The 11,818-nt window shown below is 35.6% G+C and overlaps 1 protein-coding gene across 3 annotated transcripts; it reads right to left on the reverse strand.

The window, feature by feature from the left end:
* Nucleotides 1-10,576, reverse strand: LOC141316986 (myelin protein P0-like). 3 transcript variants are annotated; one of them, XM_073832856.1, is made up of 6 exons: nucleotides 10,423-10,576; nucleotides 8,400-8,563; nucleotides 6,471-6,684; nucleotides 5,693-5,822; nucleotides 5,191-5,239; nucleotides 1-86 (listed from the first exon to the last, which is right to left on the reverse strand). In XM_073832856.1, exons 1-6 carry the CDS (start codon nucleotides 10,466-10,468, stop codon nucleotides 78-80), a joined length of 612 nt encoding a protein of 203 aa, XP_073688957.1. In that variant the 5' UTR covers nucleotides 10,469-10,576; the 3' UTR covers nucleotides 1-77. The 3 variants fall into 3 exon arrangements, with proteins under 3 accessions (XP_073688957.1, XP_073688955.1, XP_073688956.1); XM_073832854.1 differs by having other exon boundaries at nucleotides 7-1,942; XM_073832855.1 differs by having other exon boundaries at nucleotides 7-2,215.
* Between the last annotated feature and the right edge of the window lie 1,242 nt (nucleotides 10,577-11,818).

The following is an 11,818-nucleotide window of genomic DNA, read 5'->3' on the forward strand; positions in this document are numbered from 1 at the left end:
TGTAATAGCACCAGTATATCAGATGACAAGAATGGTGAACATATAGATGGAAAAGTAGAAAAAAGACAAAAAAGGTGTCAGAAGTGCTATAAGGAAGAGAGATTAGAGAATAGGAAGAACAAAGACAGACAAAGACAGGCAGTAAAACAGAGAAAGAGAGGGAGGGAATGAGAAAAAAGGCAGTTAATATAAAGTTTCCAAAATCATTTTTTAACAAAAAGTACAACGTGTGAAAAGTGTACAGCTTGGATTGTGTTCTTGTATAAGATTGCATGTGTGAACTGAGATTTGAGAGAAAGAGTTGTCTGTCACTTAACAAGAGGAAATCTTCACCATTCTGCCATGATTACAGCTCTCGCAAACTGTCAGCGTGTGCGTAATGGACGGCTCTCAGCTTTGGGTTTTGTTGTGAATGTGTGATTTTTATTATTATTATATATTTTTAAAGACTGTGTCTTAGCCAGGTGCAACACAACAACTTTCAAGCGACAAGTAATTTGTCTGACCTCCCTGAAAACAAAAACCAAGTGCTTTTTCACAGAACAGATGTACGATTTACAACTAGAGTGGGGTTTAAACGTCTACAGTGACAATCTAGGATTTAACCTGGAAGAAATCCCAGAAGGTTTTAAGATTTAGAACTTTACTATTTGCACTATTTGTGGTTTAATACAATAGTTTAACTCCTTTGTACAGTGAGATGTTCTTGCTTCCACTTGAGCACAAAATGCTGTTTGGATCATCTCAAATCATGATGAAAAAAATGATCATCAGGTACTTTGTGCTTCTTGAATCCTGCTTATTAATGCAAAAGAGGGACAAATCAAATACTAACAGATTCTAAAATTCATATCTTTTTTTTTTTTACTTCAATTTTGAATCAAATTGTTAAACTGATTATAAAAATGCATTAAAGTACATTGTAAAATAGAAGCTATTCAGAATTTTGAACCTCACTAAATGTGGATTTTAATGCGGGCGGTGCTACACAACTGAACATACAAACTACAAAACTGCAAAAACCAGTCTTAAGTAGCAATAGCCAAAAATACACTGTATGGGTCAAAATGACAGATTTTTCTTTCATGCCAAAAATCATTAGGATATTAAGATCATGTTCCACGAAGACATTTTGTAAATATCCGACCGTGAATATATCAAAACGTACTTTTTTATTGGTAATATGCATTGCTAAGAACTTCATTTGGACAACTTTAAAGGCGATTTTCTCAATATTTAGATTTTTCTGCACCCTCTGATTGCATATTTTCAAATAGTTGCATCTCAGCCAAATATTGTCCTATCCTAACAAACCATACATCAGTAGAAAGCTATTTATAAATCTTAATTTCAAAAAATGTACTCTTATGGCTGGTTTTGTGGTCGCATGTAGCAACACAATGTATATGTAATTATAATATATAATAATTATATACTATAATTATATAATAGATATCGAGTTTGCAGTTTGTAGCTTTGTCATGCTGCACCTAGATTGGACACAGTATTTTTTTCACACTTCTATTTTAAGTTGAAATTCAAATAAGACAAACTTCACCCCTCTCCTGTCCTCCTGTTTTTAAAGATTCACCTTTAACTCCTCGCCTCCAAAACTCTCCACCACCCCCTCTTTTCATACCCGTCTCTCTCACTTGAGATGGATTTTGCGCGCAAGTTGCGAAAAGAACGCGGCGGGACTCGTTTTAGTTTGCCCTCCCTCTTTTTCTTGTTTAGTGAGCTCTAGCTCAATGGTCATAAGAACCCTGCCCTGCCTGCCCATCCCCGCTGCCTCTTCCTGGGCTTGGGTCTGGGTGGAGGCGGCCCCGCTCAGGAGCTCTAGCTCTCTGCTCCACAATCCCTATTTCTTCTCCCTGCGAGACTCCTGTTTCTTCTTCTCTGACGCTGCCGCCTTCAGCTTGGCCGGATCCGTCACAGCCAAAGCCTGGAAAAAGAGAGGGAGTGTGGAGAGGGGAGGAGTGAGTCACTACGGGAGGAAAGAGAGAAATAGAGAGATAGAAAGAAAGCAAGAAGGATAAAGAGAGAGGAGGGAAGATGTGGATTAGGTGGGAATGGTCAGGTGAGTTTAACGGATATGAGGAACCAGAATAGGGGAGGTAGTTTCATTACAGAAGAGAAGAAGAAGAAGAAGAAAAAAGAGAGTGAAATGCTAAACGAGTGGTTAGAAGGAGATGAACACCAGGGGAACTTTCGGTTTCTGGAAAGGGAGGACAAAACAGGAAGTGGCCAGTTAGGGAGTGATAGCGTGACATCACAGCACCTGAATAAAAGAATCTTATACAGCTGACCTTTGACCCCTTGGGATGCTGAAACATGTTTGATTATCTTTTGATTTTTTCATAAAGAAGGTTCAGTTCTGTCAGAAACCTGAAATGGTGCTGCACTACGGAAGTGAATCATTTTTTAACCCAATGGATTTTTTGAATAGAGAAACATTGCATTATGGGTTTTGGCAGGGCATCCTATTTGTTCAAACAATAAAATGTTGGAAGGAGAGTTTTGGAAAGATGCAATGTCATTATTTTTTGCATTTGATGCTATTAGAAGTGCAGAAATTAAACACTTAGTAAATACAAGTTAAACCTGATTACCGCAGAATTTAGAATTCTGTTGACAGAACTTGTTTTTAACCTGAAAATATGAATATATATAAAATCTAGAAATATGTCCAAGAAAGGTTTACAGTTACTGTACATCTTACTGCTTTTGTAATATAAATGTGACCCTGGACCACAAAACCAGTCATAAGTTGCATTGTATGGGTCAAAATGATACACTTTTATGCCAAATTTCATTAGGATATTAAGTAAAGATCATGTTCCATTAACACATTTAGTAAATTTGCTACCATAAATATATCAAAACATAATTTTTGATTAGTAATATGCATTGCTAAGAATTTAATTTGGACAACTTAAGAATTTAATTAAGAACTTAAGAAATTAAGAATTTTATTTAAAGGCAATTTTCTCAATATTTAGATTCTTTTGCACCCTCAGATTCCAGATTTTCAAATAGTTGTATCTCGGCTAATTATTGATCTACACTAACAAACCATACATCAATGGAAAGCTTATTATTCTCCTTTATGACTGGTTTTGTGGCCCAGGGTCACAAATACTCGTGTTAAACTATGCAGCAGGTTTCCGCTATGGGATTTTAAAGTCCTGCAACCTGCATTCAGTTCACTGAACATTGGAGGGTGGACTGGGTTTACTCTGACAGAACCAAAAAAATAAAGAAGTGAAAGAGAAAGAGTGAAGCTGACAAGAGACGCACACAGAGGAGCACAAATAGAGGAGCGTATACCGAAACTTATGACAGAAAGAACGAAAGAATAAAGGCAATAAAGACAGAAAGAACATAAACAATACAAGATTGAAAATCTGCTACTTTGTTCCTGTAAGAGATGAGATGCAGTGGCTTGATTGTACATGATAGTGTTTGTCATGATATAATACACGATTAAAGCGGATACATGATTCAGTCTGACAGCATTTTACTCTTCACCTGTGGAGAGAACGGAGGACAGCAGGAAAGGGAGGGGACGAGACAGCTAGAGGAGAAAAATCAGTGATATGGAGAAAGTGAAGGATAATGGCGTGGAAAAGTGCACAGAAGAAAATAAACCCAGAGGGACAGAAAGAGAAAAGTAAGGTGGTATGTAAATGAATGGCACGTTAGCAGAGGAAAAAGATGTATGAGCTCCATTTGATTGCCAGCTCAACGACACTGATATGGCGATCCCTAAGTCCACAGGAAAATAGGGCCGAGAGTGATAATGAATTCTTAAATCTGAACTACAAATCAGCTTTCATTTTTGCATTTTGGTTTAACCTTTGTCGTCCCATAGGTATCTTACGGCTCGTTATAATATTTCTCGACATGGCTTATTGCACGCAATTGCAGTATATGTAGCAACAACAAACATGCCTGTGTGCTTGTATCCTTCAAGAAATGTAGTTTTGACACCAATGCTATGCCCCAAATCTCCACTGCTTCTATTTTTGATGAGGTACAGCTACTCTGGTCTAGACATGTACTGGATTACAAGTATGTTTACATGCATTGCGAATGAGCCTTCATAAACTGGAATGCTGACAGGAGCACAAACACTGAGGTAGATGTAGCTTTAATTGGAGCTTTGAATTCGATGAGCCGATTTCGATTTCATTAGCGCTTATTTGTATTATTGAATTACACTTATTTATTCATTTAATTTTTTAGGACTATGCTTTAATTATATTTAATACTACTACAAAATATTATTTCATTATTTTGTCTGGTTAAACCTTAATTAAACCTAGTAAATATACACTATCAGTCAAAAGTTTAGAATATATAAGATTTTTTTAAGTTTTTTAAAAAAGGTATCTTATGCCCACCAAGACTGGTTTTTTTTTTTTTTTAATAAATTTTTTAAAATGTAATTTATTCCAGTGATGGCAAAGCCACGTTTTCAAAAACCAATACTTCAGTCTTCAGTGTCAATCCTTCAGAAATCATTCTAATATGCTGATTTGGTGCTCAATTATTAATAATGGTTCTTATTATCACTGGAAACAGCTTTTGCTGCTTAATATTTTTGTGGAATATTTTTCCCCTCAGGATTCTTTGATAAATGGGAAGTTCAAAAGAACAGCTCTTATTTGAAATGAATAAATATCTTTTCCGTCACTTCTTTTTACCTCAAACTTTTAAATAATGTTACAGTTTCCAAAAAATATAAAGCAGCACAACTGAAAATCAGCATATTAGAATGATTTCTGTAGGATCATGTGACACTGAAGACTGGAGTAATGATGCTTAAAAATTGAGCTTTTCATCACAGGAATAAATTCCATTTTAAAATATATTAAAACAGAAACAGTTATTTTAAACTGTAATAATATTTAACAATATTACTGTATTTTTGACAGTCGTTCAAACCAAAAAATCTTACATATTACAAACTTCTGACTGGCAGTGTGTGGAAATGTACTGACTTTACTTGTTTTAAAAAGGAAAGTGGACAAAACTAACCACAGACAAAAGAGGGGGAGACCACTGGAGGACAGGAGGTCTTTAATAAAGCGCAAGTGAAAGAAACTAGCAAGCATGTGTGCATGTGAATGTGTGCTTGCATGTGTGTGTTTGCGTGCATGTTTAGGGTGGACGCAGGTGAGCACTTGCCTGTTTTTGCTGTGATCCTTCTTTTCCTTTGCCTTTCTTGCCATGTTTACTAAGGGGACAAAAATACAAAAATTGCATGAACAATGTGGCCACCTGGTGGAAGGAGGACTCAACTGCTTGTTATGTAGCTGTCCTATAGTCTCAGCTTCAGACAGCTGAAAGTTTGTCATTTACAAGTAGTATAAACAGTATATTGAGTTATTGAGTGAAAAAAGCAGATACTTAATATTTATAGACAAGCACATAAAAACAAATTACTTTTCTTGTCTAAGTGTGGAGTTCCTAGTAAAATAGAGTATATTAGTCTGGCTATGAGAGAATAGGTGACTTAGTAATTCCCGGTTTAACTAGAGGGTCTGTCAATGCCTTGCTCATGACGTGTGTGACTGGTGGGGATCTGGGCTGTGTCGTGGTAAGCGTGTGCGTGTGAATAGGAGCGTGTGTGTCAAGGCCGGGCAGAGGCTCGGGTCGGGCTTGAGGGAGCAGATACTCCCAGACTGACCTCATGCTCAAGCTGAACACTCGTCTGGCGACCAGGAAACGCATCAGATAGTATATTGCCACAATGAGGATCAGCAGTCCCAACACTACGCCAATAATGGCCCCTGTTATCACACCAGCCTGGACTGGAACTGAGAGAGAAAGAGAGAATATAAAGTGCTCCTATACAGCTTTACTGATCTATTAGCTGCATTTTGTCTTTGCCTTAATGCACCTGTTTTATGTGCTGGGGGTTTTTACGGACACGACTATATTACTGTAAAACAACTGCAAACAACATCAATCAATGTCCACCTGGAAATGCTCTCATTTTTTCCTCGCAACCAAGCCGGCATATCCCACTAATACCGCAGTGAGAAGTTAAATTTACTGTTTAAAAAGGAAACAAAGAGGAAAATCAAAAACACCTGTGCAAAAATGCATTTATTTGATGAATTAGTCTCCGTGTGAGGCATGTGGATTCAACAACAGCTATTTTTCATGGAAATTGTACTCTCAGAAAAAAAAAAAATGTACGACCACACAAGGAAACCACTCAGGTCTGTCTGCTTTACTGTTATTTTGTGCTTCCATTAGCAGCAAACTTTCATCTCCTGCCATATGATCTGCTAGATTTTGTATGCCACCCTGGAAGAAGATGGGCCTAAAGGCAAAAAGCCTGATAGTAACTGCAGCATGAGAGGAAAGCAAAAGAGGGACCAGAATGTTTTCCTGTGTAGCTCGTTTAAAATCATTTTTTATTAGTAGATGAAGACAAAATGTTTATAATAATCAGTTACCCTTCTCAAACACTAGCAGTCGAACGCTGGAGGGGCGGCCGACAATGTCAGGTGGGTTCTTGGCGTCACAGGTGAAAGTTCCATTGTCTGCGTAGTCCACATTCTTGATCACGATAGAACCATCACGGCGATTTGGGTTCCCCACAAATTCCAGACGGTCCCGGAACAGGCCTTTGTTATCTGCATAGGCAACTCCACCTCCGTAGTGGAAAATCTAAATAATGATAGATAGTTTATATTATCATCCTACAGCTGAGGTCAAGTTTACACACACCTTGCAGAATCTACAACATGTTAATTATTTTACCAACATAAGAGGGATCATACAAAATATGTGTTATTTTTTTATTTAGTACTAACCTGAGTAAGATATTTCACATAAAAGACATTTACAAGAGAAAATAATAGTTGATGATCCACAGCTGATTTTTAAAATTTTTTTATGATAGTTGTTCATGAGTCCCTTGTTTGTCCTGAACAGTTCAGAAAACTTCAGAAAAGTCCTTCAGGTCCAACAAATTATTTGGTTTTTCAGCATTTTTGTGTATTTGACCCCTTTCTAACAATGACTGTATGATTTTGAGATCCATCTTTTCACACTGAGGACAACTGAGAGAGTCATATGCGACTATTACAAAAGTTTCAAACATTCACTGATGCTCCAGAAAGAAAAACAATGCATTAAGAGCCAGGGGTGTAAACTTTTGAACAGAATGAAGATGTGTACAATTTTCTTATTTTGGCCAAATATCATATTTTTTTCATTTAGTCATGACCAACAGAAGCTACAGAAGACACAAACATGTTTCCCAGAAGACAAAATTAGTTAAATTTACCCTGATCTTTAAATTTAAAACGTTTTCACCCCCGGCTCTTAATGCATTATTGCCTTCTGAAGCATCAGTGAGCGTTTGAACCTTCTGTAATAGTTGCATAATAGTCTCTCAGACACTGTGTATGTAAACTTTTGACCTCAATCTTATCATAAAATCGAAAACTATATTTAAACAAATGTATCAATTTAAAAGAAAGCAGAGAATCTTCACAGCAAAACTACTTTTAGTGTATAATGTGATTTTACAGATTTTTTTAAATTTAATAATTATACTGATAAACTATTATATAAATCAAATAAAGTCATGCTATTCAATTCACTCTGTTCCACTGCACAGCGAATAAAATTAGATTTTGAACTACTGGAATTACCTGTATGAACAAGCATCCAGAAATGAATGCAGCCAGTTGGCCGACTTACACCCACAAGGACCTAATATTTCTATTTGCATGGTAATTATCTCTACAAACCACACAGACACAAGGATATTATTCCTAAGGGGTGGGCATGTTTTCATACAGATATGTGAGTTACACTACCAGTGCAAACACCTTTTAACAGGTTTAAGGAAATGCAATCACACTACACGTCTAATATGAGGCTTCATGCTGTAATTGCTAATTAAAATAATTATTAAAAACTTGTGAAACTGAAAGAGCGGCTCTCAAACAAGTACTGCCTTTTTAATTTTCTTTTTATTAAGATATAGACCTACAATAAGACATCCAGTCAAAGTTATGTGATGTGAATATTCAATATTCTTTTGATGCCTTTGTTGCCTTGGTTTGCTTTGTTAACTGAAGAATGTTTGACTATTCAGAAATAGAAATAAGTGCAAATAAAATAAATCAGAACCATTAATCTGCCTTTATTCTTTGTATAACCTGTAGAACTTTCTCTTTTGCAAAGGAACACAAAAAGAGATGTTTAGAAGAAATATGGATGGGTGCCTAGGGCAAAGAAAAAAGAAGCCTGGACATTCTGAAAAATATCTCTCATGTGTTCCATGCAATAATGTACTATATGTGACCCATGAATTTTTGGGTTAACTATCTCTTTAAAGGTATAGTTTCTGCATGTGTGTATCTACGCACTGAGATGCTGTCTTTAGCCCCATCTGGACGGTAGTGCCATGAGAAGGTTACGTCTGGAGAAGTCCATTGCCAAGAGAAGAAAGAGCAGGAGAGTCTGACATCTGAGCCAAACAGCGCATGTCTCTCCCAGCTTGTATACACAACAATAGCCGTGGTCTGAGAGGCTGGAGAATACAAACACACAGAATGAGGAATATTAGCCTACATGGGAACACAAATCTATAAAATGAATAAAACCGTAAGGCTGGAGATGTGAAATGCTAATAATATGCAAATAATAATAATAATAATAATAATTTACCTCAAGAACATCTTTGAAGCTTGAAAGTCAACAATTTGTCTTTAAATATTTATTTGTAAATGACAGCCACATGAATATTAATTTGCACAAATTAATATTAAAATCATAAATCACAATCACAGTCATAAAATGAACATCAATCAATCATAAAATTTTCCTTACTTTCTCAATTTTTTTAACATATATAAAAATACATATTTAAAAGTTTAAATAATTATATATCCACTAGTAGTCAAAAGTTTTTGAACAGTATGATTTACTGTTTTTAAAGAAGTCTCTTCTGCTCAACAAGCCTGCATTTATTTATCCAAAGTACAGCAAAACAGTAAAATTATTTCAAAAAGTTTTTCAAAAATAAAAAAAACTGTTTTCTATTTGAATATATTTTAAAATGTAATTTATTCCTGTGATTTAAATGCTGAATTTTAGCATCATTACTCCAACATTTATTATTATTATTATGTTAAAAACAGCCGAGTAGTATTTTTTTCAGGTTTCGTTAAAGAATAAAGAATAAAGTTCAGAAGAACAGCATTTACACTGTAAAAAGTTTTCACCAGATTCAACTTAAAAGCCTAAGTTCAGCAGCTGCCTTAAGTTTTCAAGTTAAATCAACTTAAAACTACAAGTCATTTGAACTTATTACAATAAAAATTAGTTGATCTAACTTGTGAGTTTAAATGACTTAAGTTGATTTAACTTAACATTTTAAGGCAGCTGCTAAACTTAAGTTTTTAAGTTGAAACTGGTGAAAACCTTTTACAGTGTATCTGAAATAGAAATCTTTTGTAAGATTATAAATGTCTTAATCATCACTTTTGATCAATTTAAAGCATCCTTGCTAAATAAAAGTATTAATTACTGTAATTTCTTCCCCCCCAAAAAAAAATAAATAAATAAAAAATAAAAAATTTGCCTCCAAGCTTTTGAATGCTATAGTGTATAACGTTACAAAAGCTTTTCATTTCAGATAAATGCTAATCTTTGGATCTTTCTAATCAGCAAAAGAATCCTGAAAAAAACATACTCAACTGTTTTAAATATTGATAATAATAATAATAAATATTTCTTGAACTGGATCTGAAGACAGGAGTAATGATGCTGAAAATGTAACTAAAACTAAAAACTAAATATTTTAAATAGTATTTTAAATAGTAAAAATATTTCAAAATGTTACTGTTTTTGCTGTACTTTAGATCAAATAAATGCAGGCTTGGTGAGCAGAACAGTGAGAAAAGTACACATTAGAAAGTATTACAAAAGCTTAAATTCATTAAATAGACAACTGATACAAAAACAAACCTTGAACCAGAACAAAAAAAATGCTTGTTTTTGTAATGTCATTGATCTGCTGTTTATTCAACTTAATAGTATTGCACATTTAGAAAAAAGGAACAAAAACAAATTACACAAAACACAAAAAGAAAGAACTGATGACCTACAGACATAATTGAGAGAATAAAATGCTCGAGTTAAAATAGAAAAGAGCAGTAAAAAATGTAGGAAAGACTGTGTGATCAGTCCTTTCTGATCTAGCTCATCTGTCAAACCTGGCCAGTTTTGAACAGGTAGGCAACAGGTGCTCAAACCACAGGTGAGTCTGATCATACAATAATTTTGTCATACTGTCCAGAAGGACTTTTTTTTATATTGTCTAGTTAGCTTCAAAGTTAGTTTGCTTTTACAAAATGTTGAAATGCAAGATGGATGAAATGTATTTACCTATGCCCAAGAGCACCACGGATGTCAGTGCCAGTACAGACAGCATGATCTCCCTCCGATCTCCCCGCAGGTCACTATGTGAGGGGTTCCAAGAGAGCGAGGGATGGAGAAAGGACAAGAGATGGAGGGAAGAAGGGAATGAGACCAGAGGGCATCAAGATGAGACTATTCAGTGCTGGACTTTATACCCAACCACACCCCAATCTTAAGCCCTGCCTCCACCACCTCATTATCTCTTGCCTTCTCTTTGGCCCCGTCCCTGACACGATAGTCTCCCTCGCTCCCTCTCCCTCTGAAAGACTGTCTATGAACACGATATAGAAAGGACAAGTGATACAATAACCTGAGAATGAGTTCTCTCTCTCGCTCTTCAGCTAGTTAATAAAAGCATCGCGGCATCTGTTTGACAAGGAAAGATCAAATTTGAAGGACAAAGACACTGCAGCAATAAAGAAAGACAATCTCTAAGTGAGTCAGATTGTATTTGGAGTTCAGTGTGTGTGTGTGTGTGTATCTGTGGTTTAATACTCTGATACCTCCCTTCTCCTTATCCTGTCACAGTTGAGTGCTGTTTGTCTGTAAATCCTTCCTCTCTTATGCTGATGATTCGGCTCTATAAACAAAACATACCCTGAGAAGCCGCCGGTCTGAAAACACAATGAGCTGCAGGTCTTTTCAATCTCACCTGTCCTGACCCGGTCGCCATCTGCCTGCCACTCACATTCACCAGAACAGCAAGGGCGATGGACAGAAAGGTGAAGGGTATAATTTATGTGCCGCCAGCATCACCAAATAATGTAACGATGTTCAAATTTAAGCCAAATGGTTGAGCCAATGTTGCCAAAGCAACGTATTGACAGCGCCATGGTGTTTAAACTATCGGACGAATCAAACTACCTAAATTTGCATATTAAACTGGACCAACACTTCATCTTTAACCCCTTAACTGTCACCCCCATTTTTTTTAAATATGCGTGAACGTGCACTATCCTAACTTCAATTGTTGTAATTCATGAACACTGTGGAATACAGATCTAAGGTTGGTCTCTTTTTAAAGAAGACAATCAGCAGATTATTGCAGAAGTGGAATTATTTCAAAAAAATAAAGTATCAACAAATTATAGAAGTTTAAATATACTGTAAATAAAATGCACTGTACAATTTGTATTATATTTTATATAAAATACATATTTTACATAACAGGTTTTATCCTAAATTTGATATCAAATTGAAGCCTCACATCTAAATAAGTTATGTTCCAAATTTGAAGTTGATATGAAAAAAATTAAGGTTCCTGTGAAAGTTTGTTTAGGGCGTTATACCACAAACAGCCACCGGGTGCCATCCAAATGCCAAATATATTTTTTATGCATTTTTCTGTCACAAAAGTCTAAAT

The sequence above is a fragment of the Garra rufa genome, unplaced genomic scaffold (genome assembly GCF_049309525.1).
Source record: "Garra rufa unplaced genomic scaffold, GarRuf1.0 hap1_unplaced_188, whole genome shotgun sequence".
NCBI lineage: Eukaryota > Metazoa > Chordata > Actinopteri > Cypriniformes > Cyprinidae > Garra > Garra rufa.

Coding starts and splice junctions, on each gene's coding strand:
- LOC141316986 (XM_073832854.1), bottom strand. CDS start 10,468: ATGCTGTCTGTACTGGCACTGACATCCGTGGTGCTCTTGGGCATAG. Junction 8,564..10,422: donor CGTGGTGCTCTTGGGCATAG/GTAAATACATTT, acceptor TGTATTCTCCAG/CCTCTCAGACCACGGCTATT. Junction 6,685..8,399: donor GGGCTAAAGACAGCATCTCA/GTGCGTAGATAC, acceptor ATCATTATTTAG/ATTTTCCACTACGGAGGTGG.